Consider the following 20,158-nt stretch of genomic DNA (forward strand, 5'->3'; position numbering starts at 1 on the left):
GTGAGGCATGGCAAGGGCATACGCCACGATTATGAAACTAAACCTTTCCAGAGACAGTGTTTCTGAGCATATACAGATGACAGTTCATGAATTGCAACTAAACATTGTCAAATATATATATTACATATGAAATTCACATATCTGCAGTGCAACTAGTTTTTTTAAGTTGGAGCTTTTAAGGTTGACTTGACTGCTTCATTCTCTGATTTTAATATGAAAGTTGCTTTTAGTGATGCAGGCTACAGCAGTTGTTTTTCTTATGGCCTTATCCAAAGATGAGATGGACACTAGTTGTGCCTTGCTAAGGAATAACAAACACAAAAGTTGCTGACCCTGTCTTTAAAACTCCTTTTTTAAAAACTGATATATTTTTTCCCATTAAAACAGCCTTTAAGCAGGAAACCACAAGTTATGATAGCTGCTTTTAATGGTTTCAGAACCATGTAGTATAACATGCAAATCCTGGATTGAATGTCTCTGAGTATAACATGGAAATGATAGATTTCAGTACAGGGGAAAAAAATGTTGATTTTTTTTCCCTTTTTTTAGCAGTGCAAGAAAATTTGTAGAGATAAATTTTACATATATGTGAACTGACATGATTATGCGAGACAGTTTATTGTATGGGGTTTTTTAAGGTTAATATTTAAAATATTATTTTAATTAGAACTTTAATCTGAAGATTACTCTTCCTGGTTTGAAAGAAGACACACAGATCATTAAAATAAGATTGCAGCCTGGTAAGTATTCTTAAAATATTTAATGAATTCCTGTTGAACTTTATTCTGACACTATTAATGAAATACTTCTCCCAAGAAGGTTAAACATTTAGTGAAGTATAAAAAAAGGATTCTATCTCATCCAAATGATGACTAGAAACTAAATAAACCTAAGGGCATGTCATTCTTGGCAGGAATAACATCATACAGCCCAATTTTGTCTATTGTTCTAGCAGCTGGAATTTTTCTGCTTGCTTGAGACTAATTTTTCATTTCTTTTTTAAATCATTTTAAATCTTTTTCTAGCCTAGCAACATTGAATAAATTAATTTCTTATCTTCTAATTTTTCTTTAGCATTAAGATCTTTAACCTGTACTAGTCTGCACTGACCTGTTCGCCCTGTAGAAAAAATGTTGTGAATGAGTAAGTGCTCATTCAGTTTCCTATCCCAGCAAAGGGGATGCTTTGGCAATTGGATTGTGTCTGAAATTTTAATGTTACATGTTGAATTAATCATAACGCAAGAGAGGAACATGGAAATCTGTAAGGACACTGCCCTTATCAGAATTTTATATTTTGTGGGTGTCTTGATACTGAGGATTCCCTTATATGAGACCTGTTATCCCTTGTTACTTGGGTTTTTCTGAATTTGGGGTGCAAGGTATAGTCTGAAGGCTGATTTTTGACCTTCCAGATTACCAAACTTGAGGCTTCTGTGTCTCATTTTGCATAGAAATTGTGTACTTCAAGCTTTGTTAGGCCAACAGTGAACAGTTCATTCCATTATTCTTTATCTTTTGAGGAGGTAAGACTTCATATAGAAAACAGAGTGGAATGACTGAACTTGAGACAGACTGTGTTGTGTATTTGTGTATTACTGTTATTTACCTTGGACTGAAAGCAGCTTTGTCCTTTGTGAGAATTTTTTGCTTTTGGCAGTGTAGAGATACTTCACTACATCTTTCTTCTCACTGGACTTATTCTTGGCTTTTAAAGCTGTTTTTTGATGAAGCAGTGAATAAAAGCTATTTCAGTCTCTTGTTCTTCAACCATTGAGTTTGAAATGGAAGTTCTAATGCATCATGCATAAAGGATGTTTCTGAAAATTTGCCTTCTTTGTTCCTTCAGAACTTACCTTTTAATAGTAATCTGTTACTTCCTTCTCTTTGTTAAAACTGATAAAAATAATTATATGTTCAAGGGGATAGACTTAGTTGAATAGCTTCACTTTACTGTCCAAGTAATGACAACAGATTTTCTTTTGCATTTCTTTGCATGCAGATTTTAGCTGTGATAGCTTTGGCAATTAATCAGATATTTCAACATGAATATTTTGGGTTTTAACATGTCAGAAGAAAGCTCCAAGGTTCTTTTTGATCAATGTGAAACCATTAGTATATGAACAGACCCATATCGTGTGTTTACACCTTGTATATGCTGAATTTCATCTTGTTTGTCTAACTATTCCATACTGAATTCAAAAGATTGGCAGGTGTTACGTATTGAAGGACAAAAAGGGTCTAGAACTTTTAAATATAAACCAATACACCTGAGTTGCTTTAGATGGTTTGTTACCACACATACCTTGGTAGCTTGGCTTTAAAATCTCCTTGAGAAAGCAAAAACTGAAACTCAGTGTCTCACTAGTTATCTAAAATATAACTACTGTTATGCAATTCTGCATTTTTACAGGCCCTCCTCGTCAATTGAAAGTAAAACCAGATTCAGAAATTCTGAAGATTGAAAATGGTACAGCTTTTCCCTTTCAGGTTGAAGTACTGGATGAATCAGGAAATATAACAGCACAGCCAGAGCTGATTGTTCATTGTAAGGTAAACTGCATTTCATTATGTGCCATAAGAATTTTGAAACTTCCTTTTCAAAGAGCTGGGAGAAGAGTCTATTTTGGAATCTAGATAGAGTTTAATATCTTTAATAATGCTTTTGAAGTTTCTACAGTTCAGTAGCCAAACTGTGACTCTCTTACCTCATCTCAGTCATTCAATAAGTTTTAGAATCAGTGGAACCTGGCCATAGAAATGGAAGAGAAAATTATGTGAGGATATACACAATGTGAAAATGTATTCAGAAAAATTACTTCATGCAGCTTACTTTTGATTTTTTTTTTAAGTTGAAAAAGCAAGTCTAGTGCCAAAAAGAATATTAGATAAGACTATTATCATAAGCACTAATCTAAGCTCAGAAGAGAATGCATGTCGTGCTCTGACTTTAAGTAAAAAAAATTGCTCTTTTGGCAACTTGCCCTTTTTTTTTTGACTCAAGAAGTAACTTTTCCAATTCTAGTGAAATTCAGCAAGAACAAAGAAAAATGTTTTTCTCACTGCAAAATAGTCTGCATTCCACTTACACTTTATATGCATACATTGTCTTCCTGCAGACTGGGTCTGCAATAGTATGATATGTTGAACTCAATGTTTAAATTCATGATGTTTAGTAAATTAATGAAAATTATGTTTACTTAAGAGTTTAATTGAATTTATTGCATAATGGCAGAAGAGACTAATGCTTATGTGTTAGTACAAAGCAGTTGGATAGATAGTATATTTTATTTCTATAACTTCCTCCTTTCTCCCACACATCTCTTATCACCTGCAGAAAACTACAGGTGTTGATCTTGCAGGCTTCTGGAAAACTGAAATATATCAAATTTTTCTGTATATAGTCCTATATATATATATATATATATATATTTGGATTTCTACAAATAATAATTTCTGGAGTAATCATTTTTCTTCTGTCAAAGAAACTTGAAATTTATTCTTGCATTTTTAATAGTTTTTAGGTGCTTCAGACCTTCCTGTGTATTCTGTGGACTGCAGTAATGGAGGGACAAACATTTTAACTGGTCCAGTTATACATGTACAGAATATCAAGAAAGACCAGATACTGAAAGCAAGAATTGAAATACTTGTAAGTATTGCTTGGAAAGTTTGCATGAACAAAAAATTGAAAACAGTTTATTGTACTGTGTTACATCTTTTATGAATCAACCCCTAAAAGTTACTGCTTTAGTTACCATAAGCATGATAATCAGGTGGCTGCAGTTTTAAATCTCTAGGAAATCATAAAAAGGCAAAGAATTTTTAAACTTTTTTAACTTTTTTTTTCTTCACCTCTTACTCTTTATTTCTTAAATCCCTGAGGTGTTTTCAGAAATATGCATATTTTCTGCCCCTTATTAGTACCTGGATCATTTTGACAAATTGCATGGTCATTGCATAAACATTTAGTGTCAGAAAAGGTGTGGCAATCAATAGTTTTTGGTAGCATTTCAGTTTTAAAGCTCTTGAAATATGATTTTTTTAAAAAAATGCTACTGAACATACCAGTTCTCTGGTAGTCAGGAGACTCACACTGCTGCAGAAAATAACACCTGTGTGTGTTTTACCATGGAAAAATGTGTAAACAAATACTGTATTGCAAGATGACCTATATGAAAGGATACTTATGACTATTCTTAAGAAGTATTTTGTAAATTGTGTAACATAGTATTTCTAGAATAGAAAAATATTCTAAATAGCTAGCATCAGTTCTAATATCTGTAAAAAGTTGTAAGTATACTGGCACATCCTTTTGATTTACTTTTGACAAGTCAAGCTGATTTCATGTCTGGACACCTGATCACATCTGGTAAACTAGAGTAGTGACATAAGCTATTATGAACTTATGTCTATGCATATCTACATTTAATATCTTAATTATATGTCTTTTCTTTCCCTCCCATGTATAGAATTGTAAAGATGTGCCACCAGTGGAAAAGATTATTAAACTTCTTCCTAGCAGTCATGTTGCAAGACTACAAGTCTTAAGTATGAACGGACAAAAGGCTCTTCAAATTAAACATCAGGATGAAATTAGTTGCGTTGCTGGCCGTATCATGAACAAGCTTATATTTCAGATGTATGATGAGGCAGAAAGGGAGATACCCATAACTGCAGCTGCTGCAGAAAAAATCAAGGCGAGTACTTTGAACTAAACAGCAGCATAGTATGTTGGAGAGATACAAAGTTTATTCCCTTAAAATCCATAGTCATCAGACTGTGAAATAATATTCCTCAAGACTATTATTCCCATGTGTTATTAAACATGGGAACTTAACTCTCTGCTTATTTTTTTTAATATTCTTATTTTATTTAATTAAATGTTAAATAATGCTTCAGGGTAGTAGTATGAAAAGGTTAGTATTTCCAGTGCTTCTCCTAAACACATAAAATAATTAGGGCATAGTTATGATTCTTCAGATCTGAGGCTTTCCCAACATTTAGGAACTTTTGAAAAGGCATGTTCCTTATGAAGGTTTGCTTGCCTGTCTTATCTCCCTGTCTGTGTACATATTTGGAGACTAATACAAACATAGATATTCACTTTTTTAGGTGAGGTTTTTCAGAATTGGATCTTTTCCTAACTCAAGGTTAGTGAGGGCAACTTAATGTATGTTTGGATTTGTGTGCATTTTTTTTCTGAGGAATTGACTGTATTTGGAAAGATAGCATTGGTTACTGTTGGGAAATATACAGCTCTCCATTGAAAGTTTCTATTGCCTTTATGTTAGAATGGTTAAAAGATGTATTATGTAGCTAATTGTTAATAATTTGGCTTTTGATTAATTTATGACATTTTAATTTTAGGTTAACTGGACACCTAAAATTGACAGAGAACTGTTGATGCAGGGATTATTACCTGATGTAAAAGTACCGAGCTCAGTAAAAGATGTACGTTACTGTCTAATTACTTATCTTGATGAACACGTGTCTTTGGAGAGCGCATTCACAGTCAGGTTTGTTCATTTGAAATACTTCTTATTAGTTATGTTGTTGGCATAGCATTGTAGATCTGTACTTTGAGGTAAAACAGAAGTCTTTCTATGAAGCTGAAATAATGAAATGAGCTGGCATATTAACAGGAGAATGAAAGTTTGGGGGGGGGAGGAAGAGTTTGTGCAAATTGTTTACATGTGAGAACATTACCCATGTGAAAGACTCCATCATAATCTGTTTATATCCAGGAATCACTTGTGTAAGTATACATACACTGAAGAAGATTATCTTAGAAAATTTGCAGTAAATAATAGCTCTTAAAATCACTAGTTTTAGAGTTAGGTCACTTGTTACTGAAGAGAAGTATTACTATGAAGTTAGTTCTGCTTCTGGTTTCTCAGTCAAAAAAGATAGGCTGTAAACTGAACTTTAAAATTGTGTGTTTATCACTCTTAGTGAGTCTAGGCAGTTAGCTCTCCTTGTATCTTTATGAAGTTTATTAAGATGAATCTGATTCTAAATTAGTGTATTTCGTGTGATGTTAATAGGTTAAAATAAACTAATTAGGTCACACCACACTGATGCTGGGGTAAATTTGTAGCAGTTAGTCATTTCACAGATCTGCAGTAGGAAAATAAATTACATGACCAAGCATTAAGATATTTATCATGCCTACTATTATGTTATGTTTACCTTGATGAGAAAAGTAAGTCAATATTCATATGCTGCCTCAGACCAGTTCCTGATGATCCCAAACACATTAAATGTAAACTAAAAGGATCGAACACACTGCGGATGGGTGAAGAACTACAAAGTGAAATTGGTGAGTATTTGCATATTTTTCCATTTCTTTTAAGATACATTTCTTTTTCTTTGCAGTTTATTAAACCTGTTCTGTATACAGATGTCAGCAAGAGTAAATTATCTGCAATAATATAAAAAACAGGTTTATATTCTTATTCATGGAATGATGATCAGACTTCTCTAATGGCCCTTATACAATTTTGGAGTTACTCTCTGATAAAATCTGGCTCTTAGTTTTTACATTGGGACAGATTGCCCAGAGAGTTGGTGGAGTCCCCGTACTTGGAGATACTCAGAAGCTGCTTGGCTGCAGCTGGCTCTGGGTTGCCTTACTTGAGCAGAGGCTTTGGACCAGGTGACATCCAGAGGTCCCATCCAACCTCAGCCACTCTGCGATTCAGTCATGTAAATTTTCTCTATTGTGTCTATGTTGTGTACGTTTATATTCCATATGTTGTATAATGTTTCATTAAAGCAGCTGCTGAGGTAATCATCTTAATAATCATCATCATCTTTTTTAACAGATGTAATGATTACAGATCAGTTTGGAAATCAGGTTCAGACAGTGACATCTGCATGTGTAAATTCCCTAGGAGTTTCTGGGCCTGGACTTGATAAATCAAATTTGAAAATAACTTGGCAGGTATTTATAAGAATGTCATATAGTTTATTTCTTTGTGGCATTTGTGTGGTAATTGTCTGAATTCTGTCACACAGAATTGAACCAAAATTACACATTAGTTGGTAAGATGTCCAATAAGAGGCTTAAAGCATTAAAATTGTATGATCCAGTTCTAAGGAATACAGCAGCATCTGTTAAAAACCTTATCACTGCTGCAGCTATCCAGTGTGGGGACCAGTTTGCTTTGTTCTTGAGTCAGGTTTGCTTTGTTTCTAGTCCATTGTTCAATATGTGTTCTTCTGTCTTGTTTTTAGTCTTTTCTTCTGTGTTTATTTGTGTTGGTACAGTTGATTTTAGATCTTTTGAAAAACTTTGTAGAATGGTCTAATGTCTACACCTTTTAAAGTATACTGGATATAATCAAGTTGTGCATAACTTATACACTGGAAAACAAGTGTCTGAGAAATGCTCAATTTCATTGATCACTTCTTACTCAAGAAGTTCATTTAAGTTTAACAGAAGGCATAGAGCTTGCATTTTAATTTTTAATCCACTGTTTTCACATTAAAAACAACAAATAGTGTCTAGACAGTATTAATATTAAATACTATATTGAAAAATATTAACTATACTTCCCTTTACTTGTTCTTTATAAAATCTTCTCTTTATTTTTTAATAGGACAGTACTCAAACAATGAAAGTAAAAGGTATTCGGTACAAACCCTGTTTACTTGGAAGCAAAGAACTGTGCTTTGCTTGGCGTGAATTTTCTGACTTTATCAGGGTGAATTTAATAGCAGGATTGCCTGCTAAATTGCAGTTTGTGGATTGGCCAGAAATAGAAAAAGTAAGTTCAATAGTTTTGTTTTGGAAAAAAAGCAACATGGTCACTAGTCAGGTCTTTTATTTCCAGAGCTTTGGGACCATGGAATGTGATTTCATAGTATTTATACTTGTAAAATTGTCAGAATATGATTGCTCTAGAGGCATTTTTTATTCTATACAGGACAACGTAACACAAGCAATGTTAAGTAAGTATTTTGCAATCTAATTATATAGATGTGTTTTAAATGGGACTATAGATATGAAGCATTTTTCATGCAATAGCTAACTACATTAGGTTTTTAAAAGTCAACTTATTTGGGAGTAATCTAAGTCATATGTGTATGTTTACAACACTGTATTCCTTCAGTATGTCTTAAACTGTTTATTCTGCCCCATTTGCATTTCTACAAATGGCGTATTTTTTCCTTTCTTTGGTGTAGTAATTTTTTACTGTGGGCTGGATCCTGACACACATCTTTCCCTGCTGTTTTCCAAAGACACAGTCCTTAATGGTAGTGACAGCTGGCAGCTCATCTCTTCTTTATCTGTTACTGGGTTTTTTGATGTTTAGGATGTAGGAAGGCAGTTTCAAATATACTTAAGTTTACAAGTGTTTACAGTCAGAAAGTGGAGAATGGAGTACAGGACTTGAATGAGAAGGCAGAAGATTTTTGGTACTATACATTTATTTGTCTTGTTTTTCAATTGTTTTTCAAATTTTAAATTGTTTTTCAATGCTTATTTTGACTAATCAAATGATAGTGCTGAAGTTGCAGCAGAAATCGGAATAGGAGAGTGAAAGAGGGAAAAAGAAAACTGGATCTCTTAATAGAGGGCAGGAATCAAGGTTGATGTGTTGGGAAAATGGAGAAGGAAGTTACCGAAGAAAACAAAACAAAAGGTTCAGCAAGTAGCATAACTGTTTTTGCTCTATAGATAACTGTTGAAGTATATCAGAAAAAAAAATCTTTTAAACCATTAGCTCTTCCTACAACAAGGACACTGATAGTCCTCTTCAGAAACATGTCCTTCCTTTTAGTCACATCGACTTGAGTAACCTGTGCAATCCAAGTAGTGCATTTTATTATGACAAGAGAATGTAAATAAGGAAATTCTAGAAATACCCTTCTGGGTACAATTATATCATGGTCTAGCTGTTATGTGAGACAAATAGTGTTGAAATGGTGGATACCATTGCTTTGGGAATTTCTGACCTGCCATGAACATCTGAGATACCTAGGACAGAATAGTATAATGTATTTGTTTCTCTTCCAGCCTATTGCAGTGATTAATGGTAGAGAATTGGACAGACCCCTTATTGTTCAGTTGTGTGATCAGTGGGGAAATCCATCTCCTGAACCTAATGTCAAAATCAGCCTTACAAAGAGTAACAACTTAAAGGTAAGCATAGGCCTTATTATGTGAACTTTGTTTAACACAAGGTTTTTTGTCATGTCTATGTTATCTTAATTTTCAGGACATTTTTTGAAAAGGTAATAAATTATTGTAAGAACACAAAAGCATAATTAATCTAGTATAATAGTAGTGTCAACAAATAATGTAAAGAGTTCCCAGTACAGATTGTTCAGTTTCCTTGCATTATAGCAATCACAAATAAAACAAAAATCCTATAGGACAGTGTCAAAGTGTTAGAATAGGTTCCAAGTGTTCTACAGAACCTTTTTCCAAATTTTGTATGCACATCACACTACCCCATTCCCCACATTATCTAAGGTAATTGACTGAATAACAGTAATGATGATGATATGGTCCCAACTAGCAACCAAATAATTTTTATCTGGTGGTTCCTGAATGTATGACTTACGGTCTGTAAGTCCTACTTAATTATCCCTGTGAAATGCATTGGCAGAATAAATTAAATTAAAACAATGAGGATGCAAATCTAACCCAAATTTAAGTGGTTGCTGCCCTTTCCCTGAGTGAGGTGTGTCAGCTGGTCTCCACATTGGTCTGTTAAAAGAAAGGAGTTTGACAGAATACTCCATTAATTAAAATTTTTGTTCTTATTATTGAAAAAAAAAAAGTCAGCAGTCAAACATTCCTAACTATTAGGGCAGAGATTGTTACATTGAATGTATACGTTATCAGTACAGAATATATTCATCCACCTCTGGGCATAACATTTTTACATGCAGGGCTGGTCTTGTTCCCTTTTTGTTCCTGCTTGCCATGAATCTGTGTCCCTCAGTTCTCTCAGAATACACAACAGCTAGGAACTGTCTTTTGCTCACTTCTCAAGAATTGTGCCACAACCTCACCTTTTTCCAAATTTAACTATGCTATTACTACTTTTTTTTCTTGGATTTTTTTAAGGAGATTTCATGATATCTTGAATATTTTTCTTCTGGCTCTTTTGCATCTCTTGCCATAGAAGCCTGCCTCATATTTGGGATATTTTTGTTTGCCCCAACTATTGTCTTTATGATGGCAGCTGCAACTCATTGGCGTTTCTCGTTATGTTGTTCTTGAGAGAACCTACAACCTTGACAGTAACACCGTGTGGTTGTGCTGCCTCATCAAAGAGTTGTTGTGGTGGCAGGCTGTGTCTTTTCAGATTTTATGCCTTGCTTCAGGGAGGCCCAGCATCATGTTTTAGAGAGTCCACATGTTCTTTATCTAAGGTGGATGTGTCCAGGAGAAGGTGTTCTGAAAGCCAAGGTGGATCAGTTGTAATATGTTTATTATGGCATGCTCTCCTAGAGCTTAAAACCAGTGTAATTTCTAAAGATTAAGTTTCATACATAAGCAGAGCAACCAACTGTATATTTGTTGAATAAACATCAGATCAGTATTCATTAGTATCTTGAAGAACCTCTTCAGAGAACTTGGCATTTCCAATAGGTTGTATGCACAGTCTCACAAAAGAACTGAGAAGCGTTTGGGAACTGAAATTCTTGAATAAGCTGTCTTTCTGTATTTCACATCCCGGTCTCTAAGTCTCCAAAGCCTGATACACAGTTGCAGCATGCATTTCCTTTACTCCATCTTCTATCTTACAGGTCCAAAACTAAATGAGTATAGCTGAACATAAAAACTCTGAACTCTTAGTGGAAGTGCACAAAGTACTGGTTCCTATAAAAATTAAAACTTTTCAGTCTGTGACAGTAGTTTCAAATGCAGACCTATTTTGAGTTGATTATACTCTTCAAAAGAATTTACAAAATGTTTGGCAATTTTCTTAGTCTGTCTTTATAATGCTGCCTTCCATTTGAACCATTAAGCACACATTTTTTGCCATTGCTTTTCTCTAGTGACTTGCTAGGGATAAACTCATGCTCTCATAGCTGATCCATGATGAATCAACTTTCACTTCTCCCCCCCCCGAAGTGATTTCATTCTTTTTCTTACTGACATGAGGTTCAGGAAGGAAAATAATTTTGGAAGAGGATTGCCCACTTCAAGTGGTCCAAAATCATTATTTTTGTCTAAGTGGAGACTAGACAGTCTCCTGAAATTTGTGCTGAAATAGCAAAGGGAAAGCAATTTAATGCCAAGCACTGTTCAGATAATGACAAACATTTACACCACATTGTTGCATTGTATCATCAAAGAGTTGATTTCCCTCCCTAGTGAGGACTTCATTACAGAGTAACTCAGAATGTATCCATGGCTTTGCTGTCCACCAAACTCTAACTGTCTGAGGTTCTTTTGATACATTGACAAGCTATTTCTTGGGTAAGGCTAAAGCAGCATGCACACAAGTTTGCAGAAGAAATAGCTTCTGCTTACTTAAGGGGTGTATTAGTATTCTTTGATTCCCACCTGTCTCTATGAGAGGATAGGCATTTGCCATCTGCAATAGTTTCAAAAAGTTGTGGCTGAAGAGGAAATTGAAGTGATAGCTTCTCTGCCATTTAAGTAAGGCAAGTATGACTTAAAGCTACTGCTAATCATAAGACTTAAAGGACTTAGAATTGGAGGTAATTAATGTGTAAGATAAACAGAAAATGTATAAGCCATTTGTGGTGTTAGCCCAAAACAACACTGACGAGAAGTTATCATGATTAGCATTTGATTAAATGCCATTTTTTACACTATGGAGATCTTGCTTATCATGATGTTTGATAAATAAGGTACTGTACTTCATCACTTAATACTTTTCTCTAGGTTGTTAGTAGTCTCACATTTTTGGCAGCAAGATGATATTGGGGAAAGGAAAGAGAGAGACAGTTGTGGTAGTTGTTTTTACTGCAGTTGTATAATTCTTTAACTTTTGCTACCCAGAAATCTCTGTGCAGACTAGAGAAACACTGTAAAAGGGAATAAATAGTTTTTAGAAGGTTTTTGGATCTGAAAATATACTCAGATTAGCATCTGCTGTAGCAATTAAAAAAATAACATTAATAAAATATTTGAACATACTGATGAAGAAAAATATCCTTGTTTCAGATAAAGTGATTGTTTACAAAAGATGGCAGAGATTTTTGAAACTTCTTTATTAATATTCATAACAGTATCGGTACTCATAATAAATTAGTATTCGTAACAGTGTCTTTCCCTAATTTAGAGTGCAAAAATACAAAGAGACTACAGCTCAAATCGACAGACAGTATGCAGGCAAATGAGATACATGTTTTCTTCTAAGACTTGATGCTGCTTCTATATCATTAAAAGAATAACATTTTTTTATTTGACAGATTGTTCCTTCAAACCAGCAACATAAAACAGATGACACTGGTAGGGCTAACCTCGGAGTTTTTAGTATTCATGCACCTAGGTAAGTAGTGAAAACTAGATGGAAAAAAATTGAATTCTGAAATGTTACTTGCTAGATGTATTTAAGCTGTGCATTTCATAAAGTACCTACCAAGTATTAATCTAGAACTGAGATCAAACATTAATTGCTTGTATGCTGGTGGATGGCCAGATTGTGAGTTTTAAGAAATTAAATGCTTAACTAAATAAAATTCCTTAGCTGCTTCTTTTGGTCTACTGAGAAGCTGCTAATCTAATTTTTCTGAATCCTGTTTTTTCTGATGATGGTAAAACACAGCTTATAATTATCAACCTGCACCAAATGCAAGTGGTGTCATAAACCACTCAAAAGATTTGAAATGTACAGTCTTAAAGTGTCCAGTTCCAGACATTATGCTTTCAAAGTAGGAGCACATTCTAAGTGTTGAAACTCCACTTCCTCTGTTTGCTAGGCATTGTTTTAAAGGATTAGGTGGAATGTCCAAAAGAATTTTAAAAATATATATTTATCTTTTCTTATTTGCACTTGAACTAAGGAAGTCTCATTTCCAGGCAGATGTGTGTCCTGTGGCTCCTGCTTCTTTATGTGCTTCTTCACGCTCACTTCTTCATGTCTGCCTCCCTTTACACTCATATGTCCCATCTGGCTTTTCAAATTCATCATTTTTGTATCTTCTTCTATTCACAGTTCTGCTATCCACTCCCTGTACCCCTGAGCTTTTCTTGCAAGACTGGGTTGGCTTTAGATTATTTCTTTGCATTCATATCTGCAGGATTTGGCCCATAGTACTATTTTGTGTTTGGAAGAAAATAACTTTAAATGCTGTTGATGGTGCTCAGTGAATTTATAATGCCTGTGTCATGGTCGAAAGACGATGAATATTAGTTATCAATATAGTACTGTAGGTTAGAGACAGGTGTATTATCATACTATTTACAGAATAATCAAAACTGGCTGGGGAGTAAAACCTCTATGCAATTAAATACCGTATTCCCAGTTATGTGTGAAAACTTGAAAATTAAGTTTTTAATTCTGTAAAGAAAATTATTTATTTGATAGTGCTGAAGTCATTATATACTGGCACTGCACTTTGCTACGTGTGAATGGTAGCTGGATTTGTTCTTTGGAAACTGTCAAAGCAGAATGCTCCTCAGACAGTATTTGTATTGTGCTTGCTTTCTGCTTTACTACCTTCTGCTACTTGAAGCTGTAGTTGCTAGTGTCTTAGAGACAGGCAATGAAACACGATCAGACTAAGGAAATATAATGCAAAATTAAGTTCAGTAAGCTAATATCTTAAGAATAGCTTAAACTCACAGTTTTACTTGTCTAATGTTGCATTAACACTTCTGGTTTTGTCTTCTCTTTGCTACAACTTTGCCACTACTAGATGTTGTTTATCATGTTTTCATATACATGATTCAGACTTTCGAAGCCTGTTGAAAATTGCCTTTTCAGAAGAGATTTTATATCGGTTGTTTTGATATTGCAGGGGAGAACACATTTTACAGCTTAGAGCCTTATACAACAAGACAACATTAGATTGTCCTATAATCACAATAAATGTCCTGCCTGATCCCGAGAAACCCGTTTGCTTGAATGTTAAATATGACAGAAGTCCTGCTTTTCCAGCGGGAGGTACCTTTCCTGGTAAGTATAAGGACCCTTTAGTGGATCACTCAAGAGCTTTGTAAACCTGTGAAAAACTGTTTTAGTGATTCTGGTGGTATATTTTCTTGCTTTTTTGGTCTCTTTTGTCTCAGTTCTTTGTTACAGCTGTATTTGAGATGCATCTGTGACACTCTGAGAGAAGAGATATGTAGGTCATCTTTGGAAAGCATTTCAAAGGACTTCCTATTTATTTGTTCCAAATTGTTGGTTTTATCCATCTGTAAATGGTAAAACTACAGAACCTCTTCTCTATCTTTGGTGAAATACCATATTTCAGTTTTTGATCTTCCCAAAAGATGATCTGAGCTAGTTCATGCATGTTTCCCCTCATCCCTTTTTCTATGGAATAGTGACAGACTAGGTAGCTATGAAATTGTAGGCCAGCCATGAGTCAAGAGGAACCAGAAAGTGATCAGAAGTATGCCAGGGACAGTACAGAATGCTCTTTTCTCCTGACAAAACAGTGATCTTTTCCTTCCAGCTAAGACCACTCACTCATTAAAGACAAAAAACCATCTCATGTTTTATATCCCAGTAGTATTTACAATGAGGAAAACAAATAAAGAAGAGTAAGTGTCTCAGTCTGAAGAGACTGGAAGGTTTGCTAAAGAGAATGAGTTATGGGACAAAACAAAACTCCTCTCTCTCTGCAGTTGTGGGTTTAAAATTTACGGGGCTTTACTCGAGGAAAGAGTGGAAAAACAGAGGAGATAACAACCCTTTATTAAAAGATATATGTAAGTTAGCAAAACAGTTAAAAAACAACAGTAACAGAACACAACAAGACTATGCGGTAGTCCTAGAAAAAAAACCAAAATCTGGCAAATACTTCTCTGTCCTATTAGCGCAGTCCTAATCGTGGCCTGCAGGGGGCGCTGTTGGCTCGCAGAGGTGCAGAGCCTGCAGTTCGCTGGTGTGGTCGGCAGGGGGCGCTGCCGAGTTCCAGCAGCCTCCACGGGGAAGAAAAGGGCCTGGGGCCGGTCCCAAGGTCACGGGAGTGGCCGAAAGGAGAAATGGGAAAACTCACTGTGGTTTTCCAGGTGGTAGCGTCGCAAGAAGCCCCTCTCTCCTCTCAGCAAGCACAAAGAAAAAAAACTCTCTGATGAAACACAACAGAGTCGGGCCAGGGCAGCTCTCAAGCCGAAACCCTGCACCCAGACCCTGCCTCCGTCCCTCCCGGAGCGTCCCGCAACACTGCCCCTCTCCCCTCCGAGCAGAGCCAGCTTCTCCAATCGCCCATTAGCCAGGAATGCCACCAGGCTGGCTAAATCTAATGTTATGCTAATCGCCTTCTCCCCCTTCCCTGTTTCGTGCTCCTGTTTCTCTTACAGAGGGGGCAGGGAAGGAAAAAATTCTCCTCAGATTATAAACTCTAACAGTAAGTTAGAACCTTGAGGAAATATCTTTTGCTAAAAGCGAAACAGAATTTGAAACTTTTGCTTTTTTCTGTATGGAAACTTTGGCATGAATAAGAGACTTATCCTAACTAATTCAGGAAACAACTCTTCTTTACAGTAACCATTGAAGATACAGTATCTTGCAAAGATACTCTTCAGGAAGCTGAAGTCCTGTTTACATAAATTAAATAGAAAGCAAGAAGATTCTGTCAGTTTGAGTTGAGACTTCAGTAATAATTGAGTGAAATTAAAAAAAAAAATAAACTTGAGACCTGGGAAACCTACTGTATTTTGTCAGTAGTATCTGTGAAGGAGAGTAAAGTTTCCAAACTACTTTTTTTTCCCATTTGAATCCTGCCTTGGATTTTAAAAGAATAAAATTAAAATTCACATTTGAATCTTCAGTAGATGACTTTGAGATCTATTTGATGCAATACTAAGAAATTTCCTTTACCAAATGGTATTCACTTAATTATAAATTAAAATTATTAACTCTGATATGCTAGTCCTATTTAATTTGGCCTTTATTTGAAAGGGGTAAAGTAAGGTTGCAAATCTGATGCAGTTTTCAGAAAGTTTCAGGAGAGGTCAAGGAAACTTGATCAGGTGGTGTGTTTTCGGTACTGGGCAGTTGTTGGAAGGAATATAACAAATATAACTAAGTGACTTGATGGCTAAGAAATGGGAGCAAGTTGGGAACTATGATGTTTGTACAGAAAGTAGTGCCTTAAAAAGGTATTTGAAGAAGCTGACAAATGTATGAATGCGAGTGATCCTTCTGATATAGAGTACTTGGTTTCTTAGACAGCTTTTGGCAAGTTTCTTAACCAAAGGCTCTATAAGATGTTACAGGACACTGTCCTTCCTATAATTCAGTCTTTCCCTTTAGATGGACTTAAAAATTGTTTCTCTTAGGAGTGTCTTCAGTTCAGTGAGATTTCAGCCTAAGCATCTGATTTTTTCCCACCTATTCCTTTGTAAATGTTTCTGGATTCCCAGATGATAAAGGTCACCCAAAGGTGACAAAAAATAATTGAAAATCTGCTTCATACAAATCCATTTGTTGTATTCCCAAGCCTTTATGAAATATCCACAACATCTGTTCAAAATTTAGAATAAAAAGGATGTGTTTGTGGTACTAGGAGCTGAGAAGCAGAATACCCCCACAAATACAAAGTCTGTGGTGGTGGGGCTTGTTTCTTTACCATCTTAACTTGATCAGGCAACATTTTTATGGCAAGAGGTTTTTGTTCTTTAGAATACTCTTTATAGTGTTATGAACTTGATTAAATTCACAGGGTATTTTAGTTTTGCCTAGAGGAAGTGTAATGTAGAATCATAGAATGACAGAGTGGTTTGGGTTGGAAGGGACTTGTAAAGATCATCTATCTCCAACCTCCCTGCCAAATAGACCTTTTTCAAATGTAGTGTGTGGTATAAATCAGCCACGTTTTGGTAGTAAACAGCTTCATCAGGAGATAACTTATATAGTATATATGACATTACATTTTTTAATAAAATTAGGTAATTAATTCCTTATTAACAGCCTCATATCAATTAAATACTACATAAATAAAATACTTTAACATCCTAATTATTTGACTTACTGGTGAGCTCAGGTACACCTGAGGGTGGACACTGTAGTCTTGGAGAGAGTCATGCCTGCATTTTTATCTTAGGTGTGAAACAGACACAGAAATTAGTGAAGTTTAGGCTTCTTAATTCTGAATAAAAATAATCTTCAAAGAATGTTGTCTCTCATCTCACAGATTTTATGGTTAGTGTTCTTTCTGAAGATGACACCATTATTAAAAATATTAATCCAGCACGGATTTGTATGAAAATGTGGGAAGCACAGAGCAGCCGGATTAGGTCACCAATTGATGTAAGTCATCAAAATGCATTTTCAAAACCGATGTCAAAATGCCAGCATAGGCCAAACATATTTGTAGTAGAAACTTTCCGTCATTTGACTTAGGTCTGTATCCTGTTCTAGATTTTAAGTAACAAGTATTACAGATCAGCCATATTTGTTTGTCAGTATCTGTCCTGTTACAAGTTGGCAGACTGTTCAAGTATCAATACTACAGTAATAACAAAAATGTTACTGCTCTGCAGAAGCTAACTCATAGCAGGGAGAGGATTAAAAATTGTCACCCTGAATTTTGCAAAGATTCCAATAATTAAGGATATGAAACTAGTGCCTAAATTATAGGTGATTTCATTGAATTACTGTGTGCTATCAGTACTGCAAATCATTAAGACTTATAGCATGTTACAAGTAAGGTACTTTCAGTATATTGCATTTAATTTTTTGGATCTTTCTGTACAGGTTACAACATTTAGCTGTAGTAAAGTGAAGGATGAAAAGGAAGATGGCTTCTTCTACTTCAGGTATAGAAGCATTTATTTTATAATTACTGATGCAACTTACTATACAAAATACATAGTTTGAAATAGAAACAAGAGTTTTATGTTTTGATAATAACAGTCTGTTATAGAATTAGTAGGATACAGTGCTAAGAAAAGGTGAAAGATACTGGCAAGATGCAAAGAGATGAGGATTAAATTCTTCCCTAGATACTTTTAGACTTTGTTTAATCTCAGAGTAGAGAAGAGTCTAAGATAATATATTAGAATGCATTGTGAGAAATGCTAGCAATGAAGAGACTATATCATCAGCTTGTCATGTATAGCAACATTCCTTAATTCTTTTCAATGTAATGTTCAACTGCTGTAGAATTGCAGGCTGTACAAAGCAGACTTAACTCTTTATTTAATTTCTCCTGTAGCTGTGAGTTGATCCTGAACCATAATCTTGGCCCTGTCAGTTTAGCAGTCTCCTTGAGCTACTTATTCAGAGATACTGTCTTAGATGACCAGCAACAGAACTAGAGGTCATCCTAAGCTGGTGCCTGACTTACCATATTATTTCTACGTCTATTTCTGGTAGGCCCTCAATGGGATCAGCTAAATAATTACAGTGCTGGCTGTTGATTCAAGCTCTTGCCTCCTAGGAGCGAGCTTTCCTTCTGCTTTCAGAAAGCAGACTTTAGGATCACCTTATTGCAGCAGATACTACTGTTGTACAGCCGATCCTGGTTTCTGCGTTAGAGGAACATAGGTAGGTTGCTGCAGCTCAGTTATGTTAAGATCTCAGGAAAGTCTGAATGACAGCACTTAAGAGGTGATAAGAAGTTTCCTAACTTGTCTCTCAGCTGCAACTCCCCTCCCTTTTGAGGAGCATAGTAGAGTTCCAGAAACCAGGCACCCAGTTTGTAAAAAGACTTTCATGTAGCATTAAATCTTCAACACTTTTTTCTGGGGAGTTGAGACTCAAATCCAGGGGTCTGACTCAGCTTTTTATGCAGTGCACATGTACCTCCATCTGTAATTCGCTTTGTCATATCCAGCCAAGAAACTAACCCATCTGGGAGGGCAGTTGCTACAACCCTTGTTTTTTCAGTCTTTTTAGCTTTTCTAATAATGTACAGCAAGGTGATGTATTTGTATATGAAGGCTTTTTCATTTAAGAGATTACAGCTAATTCAAAAAACTGTTTAGGCATGGCTTTGTGTATAATTTCCAAGATCTGTATTTACCTTGAAGGCATTTGAGGTTCCAAAGCTGTCTAAGGCTGAATTTGGCAGCTGCATGGAGACTCAAATGAGGATGCAGTTTTGCTTTTAACAGAGCAGAGTTTTTGTGTGGCTGGTCCAAGGTTATGAAATGAACTTCTTTAGAAACCAAGGGTTGCTTCAGATTTGCACTAAGTATAAGGTACATTTCCATGACCTTGGTCATTCTGAGAAATACTTAGTAGGTATAATTAAATATAATTAACTTAATAGGTATAATTAAAACATAAGAACTCCCTAAAATGTTATCAAAACAAGGCACTCTGCATCATGTATTTGTACCTCCATAAAAAGAAAACTAGAGTGAATGTGCTGATGTGTAGTCATGCTAATAAATGCTCTCCTGTGAAAAGCACTGTGGTCAATGTGATATAAACTAACCTGTATAGACTTGAATATGGAATTATGAAAATCTTGACATCGGTATCTGTGGTATACTAATTGTTCACAAATGTCCAGAATTAAAACTCCCAGCCGTATTGAAAAATTTGAAAGGACAGTAGAAACTGCCCATAAGCAACCCTTGTAGAAAAGGTACGTTTTAGTCCTTGCTGCCAGTGTCTGTGACATCACTGTCTACCACCTGGTTTGTCTCAAGTTTTCCTGTTCTTGGCGTAGTCAGATGGTTTTCATCTATTTATCACCAGTCAGTAACATGAATGCTATTATGAAGTCTTACAACTTTCATAACAATTGTGTCATTTCTTCTTTTCATAAAGCCTGTGTCTGTCCAGCTGTGAGATCCTTAGCAGACTATTTACAACTCAGTTTTTTTAATGCATCCTGACAAGGCAGATGCTACTTTCAGTCTTAAGCTGGATAAAATGCAGAAAAGATGGTAGAATTCTTTCTTCTCTATATGAAATATAAACACAGAAAAGTCATAGCTTATTCTAGAAATACTAAAGCTTTGGAATTTTGCTTTTTACGAGTTACGCATTCCAGGGAATCTTGCATATCACTCCTTCCCAAATAAAAGAAGAAGA

At 35.3% G+C, this 20,158-nt stretch overlaps 1 protein-coding gene across 1 annotated transcript in view; it reads left to right on the plus strand.

Moving 5' to 3' along the window:
• The window catches only part of SMCHD1 (structural maintenance of chromosomes flexible hinge domain containing 1), a 75,383-nt gene that overhangs the window by 39,263 nt on the left and 15,962 nt on the right, over nt 1–20,158 (plus strand). Inside the window, exons 22-34 of the mRNA XM_027675844.1 lie at nt 668–740; nt 2,413–2,552; nt 3,517–3,651; nt 4,472–4,699; nt 5,370–5,518; nt 6,233–6,321; nt 6,827–6,945; nt 7,604–7,771; nt 9,025–9,150; nt 12,408–12,487; nt 13,959–14,116; nt 17,304–17,419; nt 17,867–17,928. Of these exons, the coding sequence (XP_027531645.1) occupies nt 668–740; nt 2,413–2,552; nt 3,517–3,651; nt 4,472–4,699; nt 5,370–5,518; nt 6,233–6,321; nt 6,827–6,945; nt 7,604–7,771; nt 9,025–9,150; nt 12,408–12,487; nt 13,959–14,116; nt 17,304–17,419; nt 17,867–17,928 (1,643 nt within the window). The remainder of the gene's footprint in view (nt 1–667; nt 741–2,412; nt 2,553–3,516; nt 3,652–4,471; nt 4,700–5,369; nt 5,519–6,232; nt 6,322–6,826; nt 6,946–7,603; nt 7,772–9,024; nt 9,151–12,407; nt 12,488–13,958; nt 14,117–17,303; nt 17,420–17,866; nt 17,929–20,158) is intronic.

This window comes from Neopelma chrysocephalum, unplaced genomic scaffold (genome assembly GCF_003984885.1).
Source record: "Neopelma chrysocephalum unplaced genomic scaffold, ASM398488v2 Primary Assembly neopelma1_22, whole genome shotgun sequence".
Classification (NCBI taxonomy): Eukaryota; Metazoa; Chordata; class Aves; order Passeriformes; family Pipridae; genus Neopelma; species Neopelma chrysocephalum.